Consider the following 27,090-nt stretch of genomic DNA (forward strand, 5'->3'; position numbering starts at 1 on the left):
ATGAAGCAAAAACTTGGCTTGATGCTGAGTTTCCGGATAGTGCTCTATGAAATTCAACCATCAAGGATTGGTATGCTAAGTTTGGACGTGGTGAAATGAGCACCGAAGACGGTGAACGCAGTGGACGCCCAAAAGAGGTTGTTACCGACGAAAACATTTAAAAAATCCACAAAATGATTTTAAATAACCGTAAATTGAAATTGGATGAAATATCAGATACTCTAAAGATAACAACTGAACGTGTACATCACATCATTCACGAATATTTGGGTATGAGAAAGCTCTGTGCAAAGTGGGTGCCGCGCGAGCTCACTTTTGACCAAAAACAACGACGATTTGATGATTCGGAGCAGTGGTTGAAGATGATCAAACGTAATAAAACCGAGTTTTTGCGTCGATATGTGACAGTGAATGAAACATGGCCCCATCATTTCATTTCGAAGTCGAATCAACAGTCATCCGAGTGGAAGTCAGTGGAAACGATGGCAAAAATCCATGAATTGGGTTTCGAATCACTTCCTCATTCACAGTATTCTGCAGATCTGGCCCCCAGCGACTATTTCCTGTTCGCAGATCTCAAAGGAATGCTCGCTGAAAAGAAATTTTCTTCAAATGAAGAGGTGATCGCCGAAACTGAGGTCTATTTTGAAGCAAAGGACAAATCGTACTACAAAAATGGTATCGAAAAGTTGGTGGGTCGCTCTAATCAGTGTATCACCCTTGAAGGGAATTATGTTGAATGAAAAAAACTAATTTTACCAAAAAAATATACTTTACTATGGTAGGCCGGAGACTCTAAATTGACCTGTTAATTTCATAAATTAAAACAAAATTTAAAAAACGTAAAATATTTACAGGCTTCCTTCCAATAAAACAGGTTTAAAATTTTACACGTACGAATATCCATTCCATATCAAAACCGACAAACAAACGTCGGAGTCAGAACGGATTTTTTTTCAATCCTCGCCGAATATCAGCGTTTTTGTTCTGCGAACCACCGGCCAGCAGTTAATTCAATTCGGCAAACGTGAATAGACGGAATCCATTTCCATGAATAATGAAGATATAATTCCCGATTTCTATCCTATCACGACCAAGAGCACGATGTCAGGGGATATTCACAGTGGGGTGCAGGAAGTGACTCAGAGTCCCAATGAAACGACGAAAAAGTTCGATGATCTGACTAAGGAAGACGACATTGAAGATTTGTTGAAAACGGGCCATTTCAGTACGATCAGTACGTTGGCTAATGGAAACGCTTGTAGTGAAGTCTCGGTAATTATTCTGCACGTTTCTTATTTCGTATAAGGATTGTGAATTAATTTCGAGCGATTTTTTTCGATTTGTAATTGTAAATAGTGTACCTGATTTTTTTCGTCGTATTGTTTATCATTGGCCATTACTTTTTCCCATGTTTCTAGTACCATTTTAACACCATATCGCAAGGACGTCACGTCTTTTGATACTTCATTTTTAGAATATGAAAATAATTAAGGTACTAAACAAAAATAACTCGTTTTTTAAGTCCTTTCATACGTTATTCATTCGTTTCATACATAAATAATGTGTTAAGCCACCATTTTCTTTTCGTATAGCTGCAATTCCTCGCAGAATAGATTTATAGAGTGTTAGTAGTTTCCAACGAAATATTGTCCCATTCTTGTAACAAAACATCCGTCAATTACTTGAATGACGTTAGAGAAAATTTATTTCAATCTGTTTCTCATTTTCTGCTTTGATACTCTATAATTATTTAATTATGTTGAAGTCTGGCCATTGTGTTGATCAAGGTATATGTTTGATGACATACTGATGCGCCTCAATCCAAGACTGAACCTTTTTGGTTGTGTGTAGGTTTCTTTTGTGGTTGTTTATATATAAACTCAGCATTTGCACCATACTACAATCAAATTTCCAGTTTTTATGATCGTTGTCCCAATTCTTTCACAATTTACCGTTGATTTCCATTATAAAAGTTTTATCAATCGCAGTCCTTCCATGAATGTTAGCTTTGTGAAGGTCACACCGAGTGTTAAGTTCTGCTATCACTTTTGCCGCAGAAGGTTTATTATTATTATTATATTAGATATATAGTCCACTCAAAGTTTATTTGTACATACGTCATCAAGATTTTTAATGTATTTCTTGCCCCAGTTTGTATTTTCGTTTTAGAACCAGACAATATTTTCCTTCTCATTTTATTTTAGTTAAAAAGAGACACAATGCTGTCTGATTAGTACGAACACATTAACGAATGAGGCTGTCAAAGTCATAATAGCAAAATTCATAATAGCAATAATGGTAAGGGGTTATAACTCTGACCTGTAAAATATTGTGGCTGTATAAGTAACCGTAGTTTTTAAATGTACTACAATCTTAAAATAAATTATATTTGAAAACAGTTTTGTGCAATTATTTTATTTAGATTAGAATTTTGTTGTATGTCAAAGCCAAACTGAACTAAAACTCAGAGTTGATGCGGCAACATTGCGACGTTTTGATGTCACAAATTTAAATGACGTATGTAGAAAATAACTTCAAACAGACTATATGTAGTATGGCCACAATCCGTTATCAGTTTCTGTTAGTTATTTTTGTGTTTCGCCCACTATCCCTCTTCATCGATGATGTTTCAGTAATAATACATTGAAATATATCTTACAAAACTTGACATTTCAACTGAGCAATACATATGGGTCGCACAATTTAGGCATAAGCAATGTTGCCAATATAGTGTTCATATTATTTTGTACAACTGATTTACTTTTTTAGGGCTTTTTATCTACGAGCTTTTATCACTTTCCTGGTTTAACCATAAATCAGATTGGTTTAGTTTTAACCAACAATTCTGCTAGTTATTGGGGTTATTGTTTTCTGCAAACATGTTTCTCCATGTCTGTTAGATTCTTCTTTTCTTTGTTCGTCTTCCTTATTTAAAAGGGTTCACGCAAACAAGGCATAGTATTAATACAATATTGCGTATATCTTATTATATCTTGGATAGCAGTGTTATGTTGGATTGATATTACTGTGTGATCTAAAGTTGTTTTATAATGTTTTGTTGTATTCTTGCACGTTCTTCAATATCAATACAGCTTTTACAACCCCTTGTGAAGCTTTTCCTTAACTGAGTCAATAAATCGCACTACTTTTATATATTTAATGTTCGAAATATTACCTTTCAGGCGTACTATTGTATGTCTTGAGAGAATAAGTATTACTAGAAATATGGGATTTATAACAAACATATTAATTACTGTCGATTACTACATGATGATCTCGTTTAGTTACAACTTGTACTCTTCATTCTTCATTCTTCAATTCATCTTCAAACTTTCTTGGTTAACTGGGATTGCCTTTGTTTAACAGAAAGAATAATTTAGCAAAGTGGCACACAATAAAAGCAAAGCCCGTTGACAGAAAGACAGAAGTCGACAGAAGAAACAGGCCGTCATTTTCTTTGAAGTGCTTCGTGCGCGAACAACTTTTATTGGATTTGCTTCATCTTGGAACGTCCATATAGTCGACTGCTGCTTACTTTTGGGCCCATACGAATATATCCATGATTCGTCACCTGTCACCATTTTATGTCTTAAGCAATTCTTTGCACCAATCGATACGAGCCTTTTTTTGAGCGAGTGTCAAATTGTATGGGATACAACGCGAACATAACTTTCGCACAGCTAAATCTTCATGTAAAATCGCATATATGCTAGTGGAACTAATGCTTAGGGATGCCTCAACCTCACAATAGGTGACATGACGATCTTACTTAATAATTTCGTACATAACATCGATGTTTTCTGTTACAACAGCCTATTTTGGACGTACTTTACGAACCTCGTCGGACAGCGAACTACGACCACAATTAAATTCACTAAATCGGTGATACACGATGGAGCTTCATCGCCAAAAGTCAAATTAAGTTGATTGACGCACTCTTGTTGTGATAATCCATAAAAAATCATCGCACGAAAATGTTCGCGATTCAGTTATATTTTTTGCGAGACGAAACTTTCAACGAAATATAAAATAAACATATAGTGTCCGTGCTACAAAATGTTCTGAGTACGTATATCGTCAAAAATCTCAAACTTTACGATGGAACCGTCAGATGGACTCACATGACAATAGTGTTGCCAATTCCCGAAATATAAATAGTGACCCTCGTATCTATACTAACGAAAAATGTTGTTATGGCATCGTAACCTTACCATTATTTTTTTTTATTTCTAGCTATGTTGTGAAATTTGTAATATTAAAGTTACAAGTGCGAAAATTCTACAAAGGCACTTGGAGGGCAGGAGGCATAAGTCGAAAGCCGAGAGGAAAGGTAAAACCTTCCATTGTGATCTGTGTGATGTGACAGCCAATAGTGAAATTCAACTCAACATACACCTGTCAAGTACGTATCACCGAGTAACGTTCATTAACCAATTCATAAACTAAAGTAGACAGCTTTTATTAAGCTTTTATTAATCTAAAAAGTCATTTTACATTCCCATATTACACTACAGTAAAATATATAGTACAAGAATATACCAACACAATACCCAATTATTAAATCATATAAACAATCAGTGACCTACCGAAGTATGTTTATCTATAAAGAATGTAGCATTTTATGCGCCACAATAACCTTGCATGTTTTTCACGTATTGTTCATAATAATCTAACAGAATTTTAATGAAAAATGCTTCTCGGAATACTTAATTTCATGAATACATATTAACTTGAATATTTATATCACTTTGAAGTTATTATTTACCGACATATCAACGACGTAAATATTAAATTTATTCATGAATACAATATAACTTCGTTCAAGAAATAAACAACCCTTTATTAAAGGACGACATATCCTTATTTATATTTAGAACATTGTCAATTGAAATACTATATTTAAAATATATATTAAAATTACATATAAAAACTGTATTTTTAATATATACTACTCGACACACACTGGACATCATTGGAGTCGAAAAATGTTCACAAACATAAGCGCCATGAAACTGATATTGACAAATCATATATAAATTAAATTGGATATTTTAACTTCATAGTCGTGTAAAATATTCTACTAATATATATTAAACATGCAATCAAATAACACTAAACAGATATGGTTTGGTTTATTAATTTTTAGTGCGTATATACCATGTACAGTCTATCCAAAAGAGTTTTGTACATACGTCATCTAAATGTGTGACGTCAAAATGCGATGTTGCCGTATCAACTGCCGTTTTAAAAACAATATCCGGAAGTTCAAGTTCCATTTGAACTCTTCGATACTTTTCAGACTAACAGTTTTCTTTGAAATAATTGTATTAATTTATGTTTGTATTGAAAAACTACCCTTTGCTTTTATATTCGTCACCCGCTTTGTATGAGAGCGGTTCTTTTCGCTGAATTCAAGATTATATTTTTTGAGGTATTTCTGCAAGACGTTAAAAACTATTTTCAATAAAAATCACAGCAAATTAGTATTTAACAGGGAAATGCTGACCTCTCTAACGAATTTTACTGGCAAGAGGGGGCCAGCATTATCTCGTTCCTGTTCAAAGTAACTGATTAGAGACACAATCTGTTCTGTCTGCGATTTGAAATTTATCAAAACAAGCAAAGCATTAAAATAACGTTTGCCGGTTTACAACCTCTTATAACTATTGTTTTGAAGAATTTTGCATACGTCTGACAACCGGTCGACTTCAGCAGGCTAGTTCGGTTACACGTTCGAACTTATCAGACTGCATTGTGTCTCTTTTTAATTAGAATAAAGTGAGAGGGAAAATATTGTCTGATTATAAAACAAATTTACAAATTGCGACAGGCAATAAATTAAACATCTTGATGTTGTATGTACAAAACTACTTTGGCTAAACTCTAGAAGTTTAGAAGCATGAAAAACACGAACACAATTTAAGACAAAACGACATACAAACATATGGTATACAGACAAAATCAATAAAAGTACGAATTTACACGATACTGAACGAACACGATTCTATTTCGCCTCTTGACGTTTCGTGATACAAATGTCATGAAACTGACAGTGACAAATGTCACAACATCTGAAAAGCAAAATTGATAATTTTAAAGCATATAATTTGTTGAAACAATATATTAATAAAATAATTTTGTAGGTTCTAGGCATAAGTCTCGTGTAGCAAGAGAAGAATATAAGGAATTCACAAGTATGTCCTCCTATTCAACCAGCTTTTATATTTTATTATTTTGTATTTTCTGTATCGGTCTAAATTTAGTCATTTTAGTCAAAGTAGCATTTTAGATGAATAGTTTTTAGGCGAATTGTTAATCCATATTTATGTTATATATCGTTATATCTGTTGTTTCAAACACCATGGTTTTTGAAACTATCGTGTCTTAGTCGTTCTGTTATATTTTTTTGTTAAAATACGTATTTATTAAGATGATATGATAGATACTCTAGACAATTGTAAAACAATAGTGTTAATTAGTAGAAAGCGTGAGTAATAACGTATGACCCATCGGATAAGTTATGTCGAATGGTGACAAAACTTCGATTTTGGAGCGTTATTACATATTCTTGATATGTGTCCCCGGCCTTAGATTATGCTAAAATATTTTAGAATTAAAAATACTTTAGCAGTATACTACACAATGAAATGTGAAAAAACTCTAAAATGTAAATGTTTAGTATAAGATTAACTTTTATACTGTCTCGGTTTGTTTTTATTGTAAGTTATAATGTAATCTTTTATACTTTGTCATTTGTCATTTATTTATAATAAGGAATTTATCATTTGCTAATCATGTTAAATAAATCACTATTTATTATCTAGAAATGCTTTATTTTCATGCACCAAAATATTACGCTAGAGAATTTAAAAATATTTTGTCACTGTCATATATTTGACAGTTTGTTCATTATAGGTTATGTGGTATCATATTGTCTGATTATAATGTATCTTCAGTTTCAAAAGTGTTGGGTATCCAGTGTAGGTGCGGAAATAAAAAAACGGGATGTCGTTTTCCTTGGAAGAAATAGACCAAGTTAGCTAAATTAAGAATGTTTATGTGACTTTATGTGATTGTTTATGTGATTAAGAATGTTTATAGAGAGCATGTGTGTTGTTTTTTAGTTAGCCATAACACTTAAAAGATGCGCGATAAATTTGACAGCTGTCGGATCATTACTTTGTGAATCATTGAATATGAATATTTGGGTATGAGAAAGCTCTGTGCAAAGTGGATGCCGCGCGGGCTCCCTTTTGACCAAAAACAGTGACGAGTTGATGAGTCGATGATTGGAGCAGTGTTTGAAGGTGATCAAGCGAAACAAACCCGAGTTTTTGAGTCGATATGTGACATTGGATGAAACATGGCTCCATCATTTCACTCCGTGGTCCAATCGACAGTCATCCGTGTGGACTGCATACGATGAACCCGCTCTAAAGCATGGGAAAACGCAACAGTCGGCTACCAATGTTATGGCGTCTGTATTTTTGGATGCGCATGGAATAATTTTCATTGACTGCCTTGAAAAAGGAAGGACCATCAACAGCGACTATTACATAGCGTTATTGGACCGTTTGAAGGACGAAATCGCCGAAAAACGGCCGCATTTGAAGAAAATGAAAGTGCTGCTTCACCAAGGCAATGCACCGTGTCACAAGTCAGTGAAAACGATGGCAAAAATTCCATGAATTGGGCTTCAAATTGCTTCCTCATCTACTGTATTCTCCAGATCTGGCCTCCAGTGACTATTTCCTGTTCTCAGATCTCAAAAGAATGCTCGCTAGGAAGACATTTTCGACGAATGAAGAGGTGATCACCGAAACTGATTCCTATTTTGAAGCAAAGGACAAATCGTACTACAAAAATGTTATTGAAAAGTTGGAGGAACGCTATAATCAGTGTATCACCCTTGAAGGGAATTATGCTGAATAAAAAAAACTAATTTTATCCAAAAAAATGTGTTCTACTACGGTAGGCCGGGGACTTTTCAATTGACTTGTTATATATATATTTTTACAGGAATACAACAGAAGAAATCATGAAAAACCTACGGTTTACACCCAAAATGTGTCCAAATACAGTGATGGCAAAATTACATTGAAGGTAAATGTGGTTTTGCTACATGAAAAGTTTTAGTGCAAAGCCATTCAATTATCAAAATTTTATTGACAAATAAACAAATGTATATTGGTTAAGGTACTGATAATTAATACTTGGCTAAAGACTAATTAACCGACATATGTAGGATTTTTTGAGTCTTCACATGGAATCAGAAAAATTAATTCTTCAACAAGTACGTCTAATTTCATACAAAATAAAATAAGACAATTCGTAGATCAACAAGTTTAGACTGATTTCACAGACGAGATACTATCTCATAATTGTTTTAATATTTTGTTAAGGGATCTTTAAGCTGCTTCATTATATTTTATTTTAATACATTTCATTAAATTTGGTATTTATTCCAAATTTAATTACAATTATTCAAGGGTACAATCAAATGTAAGAAGTATATTTGACAAATAATAAGTTAATTTCATGATATAAGCTACATTAAACTCATCTCAGTTAATGTTAGTAGGTTTTCTACGACAATGCCATCGTAACAACTATACTTAGCAGAATATTGATTTTGTTTTTGAAAGGGATATCACACCAACACAATGTGACAATGATCATTATTTACTACTTAAAAGAAATTTGGTATTTTCTAACATTAATATAGAAACATGTCACAAAGTAATTACAATATTATTAAGGAGAGATGAGCTTTGAAATAACGCATTTTTCTACAAGCTTCTTTCACCGTTATGACTTTTGATATTTGGTTTATTATATTAAGAAGATTAAATTATAAACATTATTTTGTCACTACTAACGCTAAAACTATTTACAAAACTAACTTAAATTAGTTTATGTAAATATTTCCTATCTATATAAAATTATTTTTTGTTGCTTAATATAGTCAAGGCCCTTGTACTATTGTTTATTCTTAATTATCTAAATAAATTAAAATTTTAAAGAACAATATTTTCGGTCCTATTTTAGAACTTCTATCAAAGGAAACTTTTCCAAAAAAAAACAAAAATTATTTAACATAAAAAAACTGTTTATTTATCAGAAACAGAAACGGCAGCATAAAGTCAAGTCTCCTTTTGCCAACCAGGGTTTATCTGGACTGGACCTACTGTTTAACGTAGGCTTCGAAACACGGTAATCGGAATTAAGCCTACCGATTTTAACTTAGAAATCATCCCAGAAGACATCCGGTCTTACCCAGCCTGGTTACTGACGTGATTTTGAACTTGCACATTTGTCTTAGGCACTGCGCAATCACAAATATTGAACAATAAGAAAAATAAATTTACGACAACCATGCAGGATTCGAACCCGCGACTATAGCAACAGTAGGTGGACCGTCCTGTCGCCTTTACGACTGTATTTTTTTCCGTCTCAGATAAAGATAAAATTCTCTAAATTTTGAGCGTTTTGAGGTGAAATAAACGAAAATCTACGTTAAATTGCTCTAAAATTTATAACTTTCAAAATATGCAACATAATGGAAAATCACCCAGTTTTTGAAAAAGCTTTTTATACACTAAAAGCAAAAGGTTGAATGACAGCTATTACATCGCCAGTAAATTTTAGGTCAAATTCTTTATAATTATCACATACCTGCGATTATTTTAGTGGAAATGAAAATAAAAAATATGAAAATGCTAAAAATTGCAACACTTTGTTGTTGAAATTGCAAAAAATGTTCACCGGAACAACTTAGAATAATTTAACAACAGATACAATTCATTCACTACCTTTTATTTCTTACGGTAATGCATTATCACGACTCCAACCACAACATCTCACTTTCCAATAAAACATAGATTTAGAACAATAAATCATTAGCATTCCACAAATTGTAAACATAAATGATAATTTCAATTAAAATAAAAAAAGAACCTCAATAACCTTACACAAAATAAACCTGAATAGACTATTCATTCATCTTTAAAATTAATAGTACCGCAATATGATGGCCTTCCAGTAACACCTATTCTTTATGCAAATAATAAGATACATATTCATTTTTAAATATGTGTATCTTAAGTCTAAATGAAATATACACTGTTTAACAGTAAAAACCATAACATTATAGTACATCAATCAACGAACTCAGTAGCATATCACAAATAGTAAACACAAATGGTAATTCAAATTAAAAAATCAAATAGTAACCTCAACACGTTTACTAAGGATAATTTAATAGTAAATAGATTCAGTACATTCATTCATGCTGAATAATAATGCATTGTTACAATCTTCCTATAGCGGCGTGATTCGTCTAAAATACGAATTTTCCAGGTGCAACCTCAACCACTTTATTTGGAATAAATTCCTTCCAATAATACAGCAAATTCACGTCACCAAAATTTATAATGCAACGTTGCCGCACCATATTTAAGTCTTTGTTTATTTTGTCTCTGACAACAAAATACTAATGTAAATAAAATGTTGAAACAAAAATAACATTATAAAATATAATTTATTTTAACATTATGGTACATCAAATATCTATTTATTGAACGACTTAAACTACATTTAATTAAACAGCCACAATTTTAGGTTAGAGTTATTTTATTATATTTATATTGACATATGACAACTGTGTCGTTGTAATGTCAATAACGCCAACAACAAAATGAGAATGAAAAATGCTCCGACTTCGACGGTGTTGATGACGTTTGATTGGCTGTTTTTTAAGGACTATAGATACTGTTCATTCCCTCTCCTTTAGCTTCAATGTAGCATGCTACTATAACCTTACCATCACAATACCGCTTCTTCTAACCAGTCCGACAAAAAGACGTAAGCTCAATCAGTAAAACTAATTCTGCATCACACAAAATGAGATATCAGTTTCTAGTTCGGAGAAACCATAAGATCATATTTCATACACCCAACTAGGGGTGTCGGATATTTATATTTCGATAGTTTAAAAAATATCGATATATTGTTTTCGCTATTATTAAGAAAATATCGATATATCGGGAAAAAAATATAGCGATGTTTTTTTTGGAATATATATTGATATTTTTAATAAATATTTACTATTAAGTAGAAAAATATACTTGACCTTTAAAATTAATAGTTTATTAAAAATAATTAAATGGTTTTCTATAATGTTTCAGAAATATATTTAATTTAAAAAAAAAATATTGGCTTAAAAAAATATCGATATTTTTTCGGCATCGTGATTTAAATAAAACATCGATTATGTAACATCAACATCTTTACTAAGAATAAATTAACAATATGTTTAAATGATTTATTTATATAACACAAAAACAAAAAGCTTAAAAACTAACTTTTTACAATGTACATTATTAGTGTTGTTTTGATTTGGCAGTATTCCGTTAACGTATTTACGTACAAAGATATAAAGATCGATACCTTTGCTTTTCAAGCGTATATCCTAAATAGTTTCAGTTTAATTTTATTTGTTGGAAGCTTGGATAATTAGGATTAAAAATTTGAGAGTTTATTCCTTAATTGTATGCGCTTTATTAAGAATGTACTTATAAGAAAATACTTTACACTTTTGTCTCGCATTCGCACCATTAAACTTACATGAAATTGACTAGCGTACAATACTTTTTGACTTTTTAAAATGGAAGTAAACGTAAAGGAATTCAGGGGATTGTGTCTTTAACGTTGCAAAATCAAAATGGATTGTACTGTTACGACTTAATAAACTTAAGTGTTGAGAATAATTTATTGTGAATCGGTTACTGAGATTTTGGAATCGTCTACAAACCACCGCCGCTTCGTTCGACGCTTATCTTCTTCTTCAGCAGCTCTTTCTCGTGCTGCTGTTCCTCAAGCTCGGCCATCCTCGCGAATCTGGAGTACGTCACGTGACCAGATTTGATAGCTGACATCATCTATAAACAGAAAACCTTAACGTATGTACCCTAAGTAATGTAGATAATTGAATCATGAATATGTATAATAGGTTGTCTAATAAGTTAGTATGCTCGATAGGAAATAATCTTTAAATATACAGTAGGTGGTCAAATTATTAGAGACACGGGCACTGTCCGTATTTATGTAATTTCTAGTTTATTATATTTGTTTGAATAAATTATGTTGTTTTTAAAAGGTTATTTTAAATAGATACTGGTCTTATTATTATTGTTTTTGTGAAGTGGCAACACAGCATACGCGCGTCGTTTGTCAATCGGGTGACGTTTCTTCTCATTCAGTCTCTGCAGTATTGTATTTTCTTGAAGATATTTTAGCTGGCTTTCATCATAGAGTAACTTTAATATTTCTCTGTGACTTTAATGTTTAAAGAAATCAAAAGGTAAGTAGTGCTGCAGAGAGAGATAGCAGCTATTGCTCGAGTTTCAAAGTCTGTCGTCAAACTAATTAAAATTAAAATTGATAACAAAAAGCCTCTTGCAGCGGAGAAGCTTGAGGCAAATCGTATTGGCAAATGTGGTAGAAACAGAATCACCATACTTCCTATCTATCAAAAAATCAGAAACATCTGCATCGAAAATAGTAAAAAAGAAATTATTTAATAATTTGGCCACCCATTGTCTGAGAAATATTTTTCCTATTTTTTCATCACTTTTGATAAAATTAGGTGTGTTTATTCACCAGATTTAGTGATAATAATAAAGATCCATGCGTTTGAAACGATTTCTCCCAACAAAGAGAGAAATATTCTTATTTCTTTACTATCACTGGAATAAGTTTACAGTTCATGATGATTATAGCGGATTAAATTGTATTTCAAACCGTTAAATCTTGGTATTCCTATCGAACGACAGAACTTATTGAACAGCCTAGTTTTAAAAAGCACAGATCATTCCAATGTTTTTAAAGCAAAGAAGGCGATACAAACATGAGTGTTGTAGTATTGTGCTACTCCAAAAGTCACAACCCTTATTTTACGAAAACTGCATTTATATAAACAACAATCCAACCAAATCTCGTAATATATATGTATTGTCACATCGATTTAAAAAAAACCTTAAAGCTGGCGTAATTAAAAACCTTGACGAATATGCTCATAAAATAACACCCTAGAAACTGGTCACATTTATGTTCAACAAAACACTACACAAAACCAGCATCAGCCTCCTTGATTTCAGTTATCAAGTAATATTCCCCAGAATAACGCTAATATTTTAGCCGAAAAAATTTAAATGAAATAAAAAACAAAAACAAAGCTCCGAGATTGATAAAAGAATAGTCTTCATTGAATATGAATAAAAGAAAAATGGTGGTAGTACACACCTCTACATCCAAGTCATGATGATTTGGATATAATGAAAGAATTGTACACTATAATTTCTTATACACAAATTAAAGTGTATTTCTAATGTGATTATTGACACAATTCAAACTGCAAGTTATAATGTTCGTTAAGATTTTGTTAATGGTGGACTTGGTTTAGTCAAAATTTTAGAAAGTTATTTTGTGTATTAGAAGTGGAGAAAATAAAATAGGCAAACAAAAAATGCAATTAATCAAATCGAAAAATAGGCTGGAAATAAATCAAGTTAGCGGTTAACTCCAAACAAAAAAAAACCAAAAAGGCTAGCAGAGAATGTTCCAAAGGAAGTGGGAATGTTATTTCAAACCTGTAAGTATTCATCGAGTTCGACTTGTCCGTTCATGTTCGTATCGATTTCGCGAAGAATATCGTGCAATTCTTCACCTTTCACTTCTTTCTCGCCGTGTTGCTGTAATGACATCAAAGAAATTAGTATGTTTCATCTGGTACTCACTTGTAAATAATCGGCCATCTCCAGTTGTCCGTTGAACGTGACATTAATATCCGAAAGCAAATTGTGAATTTCTTCATCAGATAATTTCATACCTAAAGACTGACAAAAACTTTTTGATTATTGTATATAATCAGCAAGCTGGAAGGTTTTGAAAGTTTATTCACAACGTATGTTACTAGAAATTGCTGAATATTTATAATTCATTAAACTTTTCAAGGTCACAAATTGTTCTGACCATAGATATAAATTTAATAATATAGACGAAGAAAAAAATGGTTAAAGTACCTTTAAGCTCCTTCGAATGTCGTTAATCGACACATATCCTTTTCTATCTTTGTCGATGATTTGGAATCTTTTGATGTATAACTGAATCTCTTCTTTGCTGAGATTAATGGGAATCTTGTCACGACTGGCCCTGTTTACGTTTTGACCCATCTCATTCTGTAAAAATTCAGTAGCCAGTTTGGTCTGTTTCTCTTTTTCGGCTGAAATGTAACTATTAGCATAAAATGCGTTTGGAGGAAGTTGAACTAATTACCTTCAGACCATCCCAATTCCTCCGCCATGATGTTAACAATATCGGGGAGTGCTTCTTGGGCTGCTTGAACATTGAGGAAAGCCAAACGTACTCTTCTAGCAATCATATCGATAGCAGTCATAGCGTATTCGCGGCAACCATATCTAAAATCGTCATTTTTTAAATGAAGGTGCTTAAAGAACATTAAGGAATTAAATTAATTACCTTACTTCAGCATCAATGTACGGAAATTCTGGATGAATCTTCTTGCCGATAATGGGCCATCTTTTACCGGTTAAACTGGCCATCTTAGCTACCGTAAAAGCTCTGTCGCCATAGGACTTCGCTAAATGTTGTGCAACTTCGCACTCTAAACCGAAATCTTGTACCAGTCGGATGTACATGGTGGGGGTCCATTCGTGAGCTCCTTCCAGCAACAACCCGTCCGTTTGTGATTTCAGGTATTTGCATTTCGATTCCAGGCCGCAAGCTGTAAAAATTAAACCGATTTATATTCAATCTCGTTTATAGTGAACTGGTATAGGTACCAGCAACTGCTGCGTCAATAGTCTCTTCGGCCATGGCACGGTAGGTCGTCCATTTTCCACCAGCGATAGTAACCAGATTTGTGTCACTCACGTGAACAATGTGGTTTCTAGCTAATGATTGAGTATCGGGTTTATTGGGGTCCGATACCAAAGGTCTTATCCCACTCCAAGCTGATAACACGTCACCACGTCTTACTAAATGTAGGCAAAGATGAGAAAAGGTGTTAGATGCTTTAAAATTTGTTATATCTTAAATGTTTCATTTAAGGATATGCTCTTAAAAGGTTATTTCCGAATTATTAATTTTATCGCATATACAACCACTTTAGTGATATAGTATTAAAACCATAGATAGTATACTCATTAAAAACTGTCTTATTTTCAATATATATTTCGAAAAAAAAAATCTCAAGACCAGGATATCCTCTTAAAACCTACTTTGATTCACAGTAATTTATGGGTAAAAAAACTTAAAATTGAATTATATCACATGAAGTATATCGCATTATCGCATTTACCATAAAGTACTATTTTTATAGGCGCGATTACTTGCTGTTTATGTCTGTATATTATTTTAGTAAATAAGTGATCAATTTCTGAAGAATATGCCCAAAAAGTATATTTCTAACGATTGTAGAATATAATATTTTTTATAAATTATTTGCACACACACAGAATAAGGTAAAAGCATATAGCTCTTACTGATGATTATTTTATCGAAAAAAAGTTATTTCGAAGAAACTTAAGAACGAATTAGTCTTAGAATGGAAGGTTACACGCATTCACCATATAGTCATTACCTTTCACCATAGGATTATTATTTAATTATTGAGTAAAATATTATAAAATTTTCAAGAGGAGGTCCAAGAAGAGATATTTCTAATTATCGTGGAATATCATTACATCTATAGAATATTGCGGATATATGTTTATCACAGAAAATAGTTTTTCCAATAACAGTTATTTAGTTGATTAAAATGTTTTTGAAGAATGTTCCCACCATAATATTAAATATATGTTAATACCTTCAACATCAGTATATAAACAGTTCTTGACATATTATTAGTTAAAAAATTGAAAGGGTTTGATAGAAGGTTTCAGCGCATTCACCATATATTCATTACGTTTCTCCATGCAATTATTTAATTTTGTAAAAAATTATTAAAGTTTTCAAGAAGAGGTTGAAGAAAACATGCTTCTAATTATCATGGAATATCATTAATTTTATAGAATACTGTCGATACATGCTTATCAAAGCACTAATATTATTAATAAGCCACTAATATTAAAGAATACCTTCAACATCGGGATTTAAATAGTTTTTGACTTCCTCCAGAATGAACATAATCTCGTCTTCCGTGGGTTTGGGGTTATGGGTCACTTGACACGGCAAATCCGTGGTACCTGCGATGGTGTGCTTTTGCCAGGGCAAGAAGAAAATAACTCTACCATCGCTGGTTGAAGGATCGAGAAGACCCATTTGTTCCGGACTGTAATAACCTGTAATAGTTTGTCATAAAACACGACACCTGCTCAAAAAGCTGTGTTTTTACCAGGTAAAGTAATGTGAACGCCACTGCTAGGTGAACAGATTTCTTTCACTTTCGGATTGTCCATTTTTCGGATAGAATCGGTAAAAGGCCCGGTGGCGTTTATAACACATTTTGCGGGCACACTCCATGTTTTCCCTGACAACTCATCTCTGCACTGAACCCCGCATATAACCTCCTTACCGTCTTTCTTTTCCTTTAATAACCCAGTCACTGAAACGTGATTCGCCACTGTAGCGCCCATCCTAGCTGCCGTGATAGCAACAGCCAGATTCATCCTGGCATCATCCTGCTGACCTGCAATAAAAATCTTCAGCTCCTGTATGTGAGATAATAACGACCTACCATCATAGTAAACAATTCCACCACAAAGAGCGTTTCCTTTCAACATAGGAAATAGTTCAAGAGCGCTTTTCTTCGAAAGGAAATATGAGTTTTTCAGAGTCTTAGAACCAGCGACGACATCGTACATTTTTATACCGAACCAGTAGTAAGGAACCTGCCACCATCTGAAAACAATGATTAACACTGATCCAGGTATGTTACTGTTTGTTTTTTTTTTTTGGCATTTGGTGTCAATATCCATGAACCGGATTCAAAAAAGACATATATCGCGGCTTTATAAGAAAGTTATAGGGTTCATGGATAACAAAGTCGACACGAGGTTCCCGCAGTACCAGAAGCTGTGGTACCACGAAGCCGGTCCTAGAACAATATTTTTCTGGGCGCCGACAGTTAAATGGGGCATCGTTTTGGCAGGAATAGCGGATCTCACTAGGCCTCCTGACGAGGTTAGCTTAGATCAAACTCTATCTCTAGCAGTAACAGGATTTATTTGGTAAAATTGAAATTAAAATAGGTTTAGTTAAATATAACGTTATAAATAAATGGGAAACTACTGATTTATTTTAGGTCGAGATATTCATTAGTGATTACACCAGTCAATTACAACCTATTGAGTGTGAACCTATTTATGAGCCTGACTCAAACATGTCAGTTAGTTAGGGCCCTCTATTTTAATTATATGCTGTCGCCTGAGGAACAAGAAAAAATAATCCATAAAAGGGTACACAAGAAGAAACAGTCCTAAAAATGTATTCGCTTTTAGTCTACATCATTTATACAATTTAAATATAACATTGTTTTTGTTTGTTGGAAACTTTACATATTGTTATATCAAATAAATGCAGGTAACACATATGTATGTGCCTAGAATTATTGATTATTTGATTACATTCATATTCCATCGATATAAATGTAAATGATTGATTTATAATGATTGAACTATAATAGTTTGAAAAAGGTGCACTAGCTTGAAATAAAAAATGACGTATTTATACAAAAAAGGTGTTTTTTAAGTATAGTACAAAACATTATTTTCCTTTTTATAGTTGTTGGGCATGGAAATAAAGTTAACAAAACCCGAAATGAGGCAAAACATGTAATGCCTATGTACAAGAGGATTTGAATGATCTGGGCTACAATATAAACAATGATTACTTTTTTTTCAATTATAATTGGGGTATTCCTGAATGGAGGTGTTTATGCATAGATATAGATGTCATATAAGCGTGAATTTTTAGCATTTTTGGATATTGTCATATAAAAATCATGAGTTGTGTGTAATAATGCGAATACATACTTATATACAGGAAGCATAATTGGTAGAGGATGCGCTAAGTGTGGAGCCTGTTCTAACATAGCTGCTCGTTCGTGTAAGGCTTCTTTCACCATCCTGTACTGTTCATAATCTAGTTGCATAATGGCTTTCTGGAGATACCTGCAATGAGTAGTTGTTATATATATAGCAATAATTCTCTTGATGGTTGGACATTGGCGTACCTCACTCCTCCATGGATGAGTTTTGTACTTCTGCTACTAGTACCGCTGGCGAAATCGTCCGATTCAATCAGGGCCGTCTTAAGGCCTCTCGTACAAGCGTCTAAGGCACATCCAGCGCCAGTGGCGCCTCCGCCAACGATGATCACGTCGAAGTTATCGGTTTGAAGGGACTTGATTTGTTCTGATCTCGTAGGTAGAGGTCGCTTTGGTCTGTGAGCTACTTGGTGTGCGTTAACCGCAGGCCACTGTAATAATAAACACAGTTTGGTCAAAATTACTATCGTAATTTGTGACTTACGAGATGTGTTATATAATAACGGGATTTTTTATTTTTTATAAAGAATATTATTTATTAATTTACATACCAGGTGTACCGGAAAGTCAGTACCGGTTTTCGGAAAAAAACTGCATACTTTTCAAGAAAATGGAAAGAATTTATTCAAGGTATTGGCCATTTGATTATATACGTTTTGGCTATCTTTCAGGCAATTTACGGATGTTGTCCCAAAAAAGCTGTTTGTTCTTTGATCAAATTGGCGAAGTGCTGCTCTGAAAGCGCGTGTCTCATTCATGCGAAAAATTGATAGTCGGACGGGGCAAGGTTTGGAGAGTACGGGGGACGCGATAATATATCCCATCCAAATGCTTTTACCTTATCTTCAGGTCCGTTCTGGGCGTTTGTTATCGGTAGCGATCACTATTAACTGTTTCACCAGGTTTCAACTTTTCGTAATACACCACGCTACTCTAGTCCCACAAATACACAGGATTGTCTTGCAATCAAAACGATTTGGCCTTGGAGTCGATCGTCAACATTTTGCATCTTCAAACATTTTCGGTCTACCAAAATATTATTTGGCACGTCGAAATCACCAGTCTTGAATTTTCGAAACCACGCCTCACACGTTTTTAGGGTTGAAGCATGGTCATTGTAAGTTTCTACATTTCGCACAATAGTTTTGAAGCTTGATGTCAGTAATATAAATTGACATGTGTCAAATCATAATATTGCATACGTAAGCCTAGCGATATCTGTTAGTAAAACCGGTAATGACTTTCCGGTACACCTGGTAAATGTTATTCCATGTCAAAGTATGAAATCACAAGTGTGAGCAGGTGGCAAAAAACTTGAATTGATATGCCAACGATTAAAAGCACCTTATGTTGTGATTTGGCGATAATTTGTAATCAATCACTTTCTATCGTTTTCGTCAGTTGTTTTTAGAGACACTTTTAAACACTTATAGAAAGTCGTTAATTCTTTTTTTTATTCATAGCAGATTGGACGAAAGCAATATTTAAAATGCTTAGGATTTTATTTTTAAGACCATAATTCTAATAAAATTATTTATTAGAAATGAAAAATGAATTGACAAACATGCACAATCAATCCTGTTATTTTTTTTTATACCTCGGTCGAAAGTACGTACTTTCGTCCCTAATAACAGGGAAAAAAGTTAAACAATTACTCCCTGTGAGAAGTAAACCCGCGCCCTCTATAACGGCGGGAGGAAAGAATTTCTTATGCATATTTATATTTGTAACTAGGGACTATTTATTCTGTCGCTACAACAAATTGTTACCGCTGTCATTAACGTTGCTACCTCTAACCTTAAAAATAATCATCAATGTTGTTAATAACGTACTTTCGACCGGCTATGAAAAAAAAATCGTAAACACCACACGGAATAAAAGTTGGAAATCTCGGTCCTGACGAGCAGGGCCGAAAATTCAACTTTCGACCCTTGTGGTGTAATATACTATTTTGTACACCATGCAGATGTGCGAAAAAGTATTCTACGTTCTAAGTAAAGTTGAATTCTGTCATCAATTACTATGCTAATGATATAGGCCACTGGAAAGCTTTTTTTGTAATGTTAATGAGATATTTATTTTATTTTAGCATGGTATAAGAATCATTTATTCAAACTATCTAAAAGAGAGCAAAGGAATAAGAAAGCGAGCGCTGGTAGATAAGAAATTGAGAAAAAGAATGGGAATTAAAAGGACCAGAGATATAAAAAGAAAAATAGAAGAAAGGAATAGATAACCACAGAAAGAACGAAGAGAAAACAGGAGGAAGACAGAATCCAAGGACATAGAAAACGACGAAAAACAAATTTTTATTTTTCCGTTATGGCTTGGTAAAGTTTGATTTACAACTTAAACATGCTAGTGCTCATATTTAGTGAAGACTTTAAAAATTGGCCCCAATATAATCCAAACATTTTCCCTTGTGATTCGTATCTTCTTAAAAACGTATGATATTTTGTCGTTTGGCTAATAATTAAAGCACGAAACAAAATTTTAGCAAAAGATTATGCAGTGGAACGAACATTCCGTGGCCTATATACCAATAGTGATATTTGTAACATTTAATTAACGCAAAATTCAAAAATACTCTTTAAGATAATGGTTCCATATCGCATAGCCGAGCCAATGAAATAAATATCAGGTTTGTACTGGAATAACGAGCTTTAACACGGGCGATTACCAGTTTATTCTAAAATTAATACTTACATTTTCATTGTTCTCCGTTAACAAGAAATAGGCGGCAAGACCAGCGCCCACTGTACCCGTCAGGCTTCCAACGACGATTTTCCCAACTCTCGATGCCATTTCTTAAAAATAACGATTCCTTGTCTTTTTTCTGAAACGTTCAAATTAAACCAATATCAGTTCATATCAATATATATATATATATATATATATATATATATATATATATATATCATATTATGATAAAAAAATGGTGGGGACAACATTTTAATAATAAATGCATTATCAACAATTGTGAAACTCTCTGATTAGAGCTGATTAGAATTAGAAACTGATTAAAGCCAATGTCGAAATACTTGAAGTTATTAACAAAAAAAAGTACTGTGTTGGTTAAAGAGCAGAGTTCTTTAAAAGCCCCTACGTTTTGGAAATAAAAATGATTTTAACGTTTCTCAATAAAAGTGAGTCTAAAAAACAAGAGAAAAATTCCGAACCAGCTTAGAAAGACTAGAAAAAATAGCCATCAGCAAGAAGTCAACAAAATACCCGAAAAGTATTAAAAATCAATGCTCAGAAGATAATTCTATTAAATTAAAATATATTTTATCACAATATAAATAAGGCAGCAAACGATGTTATATGTACATGCAAAACATTAAAAGATATGTACTGATAGGTTGTAGTTGTTAGTGTTAATTAACAATATACTCTATCTATATTTAATATCAGAGTTCACACTAAATAAACAACTTATGAATCAGCCTATGAATGTTAGCGATTGTATTGTTACACTGTATCTTTTTTTGGCAAACTTAAATAATCAAGTAATGACACGCCGCTCAATTAGCCCGGGGGTTGACAAAAAGATAACGCGATTTCCTTATGTTCGTAAATCTAACGTAGCAACTTTTAAATGATACGTGCCAAAACGCTAACATATCTTAATTGTGGTGTAAGTCAATCAAACGCAGTAGTGTTGCCAATGTTTTAAACAATATGTACTTCAAAAACAAAGCAACAAATTTAATATACATTTTTAATCGTATCGTCAATTTTAATTAAAAAAAAACAAAGCTGAGAATATTTTTAAACATTTTCTGGGGCGCCGAAACTAATTTAACAAACAAAAGGTCATCGTACGAAAGAGTGACGCAGGTAGATCCCTCAATCTAAATAACTTAATATATTCAATGACACATACAAAACTTTAAAAAATGCTAATTTATATATCTGAAATTACGAACACCTAGTTTATTGCAATATTTAGTAAAAATCAATACCACATGTCACTTAATATTGACCAATTAACTTTAAAATTATTATTTTCGCTAATTGACTTGTTGAATCACATTGCATTAGCCAGTTTTATTCGAAAAATTCTCATAAAATTATGATGTAAGTCATATTATTGGACGTTCATATCATATATAACACAATTATTGTTTTAACATAATTACTCAGTTTAATTAAATATCAAAATTAATGTGATGCAAGTTATATATTAATTTTTGTTAGGTATTACAACCTAATAAAACATTTAATCCGGTAAATAATCGAATTATCGATTCAAAAATATGACGACAGTTGGTACATTATATCGATTTTTATTCTAATTTTAGTTAATACATGCCAAAGGAAATAAATAATGTTAAAAATTCAAAAAGAACATTAATTATTTTTTGTGACATTAACCAATTAACCAAAAACTATAAGGTAACATAAAATATAGCCTATTCAAAGTTATTTTGTACATGCGTCATATAAATTTGTGACGTCTTGACAGATAACAAAATTCTAATCTAAATAAAATCATTGAACTTTTTGTTATCAAATATAATTTATTTTTACATTATAGTACATCTAAAAATTATAGTTAATTACAGAGTCACAATAGTTTATAGGTTAGAGTTATAATCTCTTATCACTATTGCTTTCAAGAATTTTGCATACGTCTGACAACCGGACAACTTTGACAGGCTAATTCGTTTACGTGTTCGAACTAATAAGACAGCATTGTGTCTTTTTTTTAACTAGAATAAAATAACTAACTAGAAGAAGAGAAGGAACTTATTGTCTAAAACGAATTTACAAATTGCGGCAGGCAATACATTAAACATCTTGATGACGTACGTACAAAAAAAAAACGTTAAGAATTATAATATATTGCAGTAAATTCGTATTAACACTATATAATATTTTCCTTCTAAATTTATTCCGGTTAAAAACAGATACAATGCTGTCTGATACGTTCGAGCATGTAACCGAATCAGCTTAAAAAAGTCCTTCGCTTGTCAAATGTCTGCGAAATTATCTAACCTACACACTATCGTGTATCTTTAATTAACTATAAGTTTAATTGCTTCGATAATATATGCAATAGATGTACAATAATGTTAAATTAAATTATATTTTATAAAATTTTTATTTCATTATTTTTATATCAAAGCTAAAACAAACTGAAATGCGTAAAATGTCAAAGTTAAATGCGGCAACATTGCGACGTCAAAAATTGAGACGACATGAGTTTACTTCTACCTTGGATAGACAGTATTGTATAGTGCATATAAAAAATTATAAAACAAATTACCCAATAAGTCCCGTGCCTGACATATACATGACGCTGCTTATCTAAACAAAACCTTCAAATGACATGTGTCATGGAGATCTCGTATTTAATTAAAAGTCACAGTGGTTTTAGATCGAATCATCCATCGAGTCGTAAGTTGATGAAAACAATGATCAAATTGAACAAGTTGTTACTTTACTACCCACAGTTTAGTCCATATCTATTTTCCAATGTCCACTGATTATTTGTAGAGTGTAAAAAAATTCCAGAATGTAATAGGTTTGCTTCAAAAAAGAATGATAGTCGAAATTGAACGCTATTTTGAAAGGCAAAACAAATAGTCCTTGGAAAAAGAGAATTAAGACAATTTAGAATTTTGCCCTATCAGTTGTTATGACACTGTTGACGGTTGTTAGATGTTATTTGTCATCGCTATGTTGTCATGACAACCGATATCATGTCAACAGTATAGCGAAATAAATGATAAATCCGTTTTTCATTTACTCTTAGTTAAATCTCCATATTCTTTATATATAAATAAAACTTGCGTATATTGCGCGCATATACTGTAATCGATTGTCTAACTTGAAGTATTTGAACACAACATAGAGCCATGCAAGGTTTAAACAAAAATTAAAAAAAAACAATAAAAATTATTACCTCTGTTCAACGGTCATGAGATGTAAGTATTTATAAATTAATACTTAATACCAGAATAAAGTGATAAATAAATAATCAATGATGATCATAATAACATATTTAATTATCTATTATAACTATTCTAGTTACTGTCTCTCCATATATGGTATTAATATACAAATATATCGAAATAATCCAACAATATTTTTATAAACAAAATAGTAATATTTACCTTATAGAACCGTAAAACATTAATTTCTATTATTGCCAATACCCCCAACTATAAAAGAAAAATTATATCCGAAGTAATAGATATAAAAAATAAGGTCAGACATGTAAATAACCTATTGGCAAACATTTAAATTACTTGTCAAGGTCGTCGAGATTTGTGCAATTATCGACAGCCAAACTAATTAAAATATACACTCATTTTTATTTAAGATAAACATTATTATCCGGATTACTTGTCACGATACCATAAACCTTATTTAAACCTCGAAGATAAACGATTAGAGCTATCAATAAAACGACTAATCTCGGTAAGGATTATCTTTTAAATCGTCGAGTTTATATAAAAAAATTAAACCAGGCTTTGATTGTAGTTTTATTTAAAATAATAAGTAACCATCACAGGAAAATGGATTAGTTTAATAAACCACTTAATATAATTAAATTGGAATTATTTTTATATCTAACATAAATGTTTTAATGTAAATTTAAGTACGTATTAAAACAGTTAAAACTAAACTATTAAAACGACTCAAGGGTTGACTGAAGGTCGTGTCACCAAAATGTTTTAAAATGCCGGTTACTAGTAGTAACAAGATAATGGCAAAAAAGTTTAAAATTCACTGAAAACTATTTTTAAACCACACGTACTATATAAATGAAAAAGAGACAATGAAAATTCTCAGAATACCTATAAAGACAATGTAAAAATACATTATGAACGCAATGCTAACACCTGAGCAATAATTTTCAATTGTTTTAAGGTTATAAATATAATCAAGTTAACTTATGACAAAACCTGACAACTAAATAAACGTAATTATCAGCCAGTTTATTCTAAAACAAACTAGTTGTATTTCCCGTCGAATTGTGTAAATGAATTTTAGTTTTCAATGTCAAAGTCAATGTTTATTCGACAATAGGACCTCGAAAATGCGACAATTGCAAACATCGACACTAACAAAACAAAAATACGTGGTCATACTTACAGGTTTAATTCACTTTTCTACTTAAATAGTTCACTCAATTCAACCACACATCTCGTCAAGTTATGTAAAAACGGAACATTTAATTTGGGATACGCTCGTCGCTCCGCATGCCTTATGAATGTCGCGAGTGAAGTTCAGAAATACGCTGTTGCTTATTATCGGATAAAATCGCGAAAATCGGGACAGAACAATCACGGTACTCGCGCGTCATCGAATAAGGTTTTCTGATAAAGAATATTATCACGATACTGTGTCTAAGTTATATAGAGCCGTTTGTGTTGCGACAAGAGATTATTAGCACTTACGGGTCCGTCAAATGTCACTGTCAATATTCGCTAAGATGTTAGGTTAAAATCACTGTAATTTCATTTATTTCGCTGACGAACACAGAAAGAATACGTAAATTATTGTGAAAACAAACTTAATTTGACAGCTTTGTTTATAACGTCAAACAGACAATTGACATTAGTTTTGGTACGTTCAGAAGGAGACAATAGAGAATTCTTGTTTTTGCCTTTTTTATAACCAATACTAATTTTTCAAACATTTTATTAGATTTAAACGATATTTATAACATATTATAAATTAAAAAATAATAATAAATAAAACGTAAGCTTACCAACAAAAATCTTTACTTATTTAAATGGGATATGAAACTAATTTTCGTAAAATCTTCAAAATTGTGTTCAATCCCCCCTTATATTAATTCTTATCTGTATTTTTTAAAAAGTAATATGATTATTGTTAATTAATTTGGTTATTTTTTAAACAAGCGTTCAATATGCATATAAATATGTGCTTTAATGTTTTAATTTGCGTTAAATTATCTACAATCGGAAGATCCTTATATAATGTTTGGGTGAAAAAAACCTGTTTGAAAATTTCCTGGAGATTGTAAGTAAGGAAAAGCTGAATTGGCAGCGTTGTGCGTAGTCGTGCCAAAACGAGCTCGGTTCACATGTTTCTAACTTTCACGTTTTAGTTAAATCGATACTCTCCGAGTAGTTTTATAGCGAATTTTACGTAGGGTCCGTTGCGTAAGATGTAATGATGTGGAATATTGACACGAGTATATATTAGCATCCTATTATTAGATTTTTTCGATGCTTTATGATAGCACTGATCTTGCAGCTAGGTTTTGGATGTTTATTTTTATTGCTGTCTCTGGTATTGTTAGGTTTCTGAATAAAGTTTGGTGTTAAATTCGAGATATCCTAAAACATACATAAATTTTTAAGTTAAAATAATTTAATATTTATTAGTATCATATATGCATAAGTAATGTCAGGAAAATGTATGTAATTATTAACCTTGTCGCTACTGTTGCTATTATAGGATTAAGTTTTGGTCTTTTTTTTATTTATATGTATCTCTCATGTCATCTCTGACTGTTATTTTTTTCTCTTTGTGGAAAGTTAGTCTTGTTAATAAATTTGGCCTATTTTATACTATGTTTTATTAATACTTATAGATACTGCATTATAATGATATTAATTGATAATTAAAATTTGTACCCAATGGTTTTTTGAATGTTATTTTTACAAAATTTACATGATACATACTGTTGATTAAGTTTAAGTTTAATGCATCTTTGTTATAATGATTCACAATAGACGCATTAAAATACAATACAATAAATTTGGACTACCTCTACTGTCATTGTATGTTATTTTCTTTATTCAAAAGCTATGCCAGTGATATTAATCTGTTAATTTTTCCATTATCTTTGCCAGACGGCTTAAAATATGTTTTTAAGGATTTCTCAGTATAATGTACGCACTATCTCAACGATTTTGCGGTTTTTATCGATAATTGAACCTATCGCGATTTCGTGACATCAAACAGGTTTAAACAACACACCTACCAGATAAGAATTTAGCACCCAAACAAAAGGTGGGTGTGTTTACATTGAT

At 32.1% G+C, this 27,090-nt stretch overlaps 3 protein-coding genes across 9 annotated transcripts; 2 read left to right on the plus strand and 1 right to left on the minus strand.

The window, feature by feature from the left end:
- Nucleotides 1-916: 916 nt before the first annotated feature.
- On the plus strand, nucleotides 917-6,398 carry LOC143192328 (uncharacterized). The gene is made up of 3 exons (XM_076397596.1): nucleotides 917-1,275; nucleotides 4,237-4,405; nucleotides 6,147-6,398. Exons 1-3 carry the CDS (start codon nucleotides 1,051-1,053, stop codon nucleotides 6,290-6,292), a joined length of 540 nt encoding a protein of 179 aa, XP_076253711.1. The 5' UTR covers nucleotides 917-1,050; the 3' UTR covers nucleotides 6,293-6,398.
- Nucleotides 6,399-11,272: 4,874 nt separating this feature from the next.
- LOC143192330 (glycerol-3-phosphate dehydrogenase, mitochondrial) lies at nucleotides 11,273-25,616 on the minus strand. Of its 6 annotated transcripts, none has more exons than XR_013004752.1 (13): nucleotides 25,178-25,498; nucleotides 20,777-20,906; nucleotides 18,257-18,501; nucleotides 18,057-18,194; nucleotides 16,760-16,923; nucleotides 16,418-16,711; nucleotides 16,161-16,364; nucleotides 14,865-15,059; nucleotides 14,542-14,806; nucleotides 14,338-14,480; nucleotides 14,085-14,284; nucleotides 13,653-13,898; nucleotides 11,273-11,942 (listed from the first exon to the last, which is right to left on the minus strand). XR_013004752.1 is itself a non-coding variant. In XM_076397597.1 (13 exons), the coding sequence occupies exons 2-13, from the start codon at nucleotides 20,873-20,875 to the stop codon at nucleotides 11,808-11,810; spliced, it is 2,184 nt and encodes a 727-aa protein (XP_076253712.1). In that variant the 5' UTR covers nucleotides 20,876-20,906; nucleotides 25,178-25,616; the 3' UTR covers nucleotides 11,273-11,807. The 6 variants fall into 6 exon arrangements, 5 of the variants coding, with proteins under 5 accessions (XP_076253712.1, XP_076253715.1, XP_076253714.1 ...); XM_076397597.1 differs by having other exon boundaries at nucleotides 13,653-13,754; nucleotides 25,178-25,616; XM_076397600.1 differs by having other exon boundaries at nucleotides 13,800-13,898; nucleotides 25,178-25,605.
- On the plus strand, nucleotides 16,811-17,760 carry LOC143192331 (uncharacterized). Of its 2 annotated transcripts, XM_076397604.1 has the most exons (3): nucleotides 16,811-16,951; nucleotides 17,041-17,252; nucleotides 17,327-17,614. In XM_076397604.1, exons 2-3 carry the CDS (start codon nucleotides 17,056-17,058, stop codon nucleotides 17,502-17,504), a joined length of 375 nt encoding a protein of 124 aa, XP_076253719.1. In that variant the 5' UTR covers nucleotides 16,811-16,951; nucleotides 17,041-17,055; the 3' UTR covers nucleotides 17,505-17,614. The 2 variants fall into 2 exon arrangements, with proteins under 2 accessions (XP_076253719.1, XP_076253717.1); XM_076397602.1 differs by having other exon boundaries at nucleotides 16,923-17,252; nucleotides 17,327-17,760.
- Nucleotides 25,617-27,090: the final 1,474 nt, after the last annotated feature.

This window comes from Rhynchophorus ferrugineus, unplaced genomic scaffold, assembly GCF_030347505.1.
Source record: "Rhynchophorus ferrugineus isolate W39M unplaced genomic scaffold, kcgeb_rfMv2 rfM3, whole genome shotgun sequence".
NCBI lineage: Eukaryota > Metazoa > Arthropoda > Insecta > Coleoptera > Curculionidae > Rhynchophorus > Rhynchophorus ferrugineus.

Excerpts from the sequence above, each read along its gene's own strand:
- LOC143192328 (XM_076397596.1), top strand. The coding sequence starts at position 1,051 with ATGAATAATGAAGATATAATTCCCGATTTCTATCCTATCACGACCAAG. Across the intron at positions 1,276-4,236 it reads ACGCTTGTAGTGAAGTCTCG|CTATGTTGTGAAATTTGTAA; the intron begins GTAATTATTCTG and ends TTTTATTTCTAG. Across the intron at positions 4,406-6,146 it reads ACTCAACATACACCTGTCAA|GTTCTAGGCATAAGTCTCGT; the intron begins GTACGTATCACC and ends ATAATTTTGTAG.
- LOC143192331 (XM_076397602.1), top strand. The coding sequence starts at position 16,933 with ATGATTAACACTGATCCAGGTATGTTACTGTTTGTTTTTTTTTTTTGG. Across the intron at positions 17,253-17,326 it reads GCAGTAACAGGATTTATTTG|GTCGAGATATTCATTAGTGA; the intron begins GTAAAATTGAAA and ends GATTTATTTTAG.
- LOC143192330 (XM_076397597.1), bottom strand. The coding sequence starts at position 20,875 with ATGGCATCGAGAGTTGGGAAAATCGTCGTTGGAAGCCTGACGGGTACA. Across the intron at positions 16,365-16,417 it reads CGTTCACATTACTTTACCTG|GTTATTACAGTCCGGAACAA; the intron begins GTAAAAACACAG and ends AAACTATTACAG. Across the intron at positions 14,481-14,541 it reads TACATTGATGCTGAAGTAAG|ATATGGTTGCCGCGAATACG; the intron begins GTAATTAATTTA and ends TGACGATTTTAG.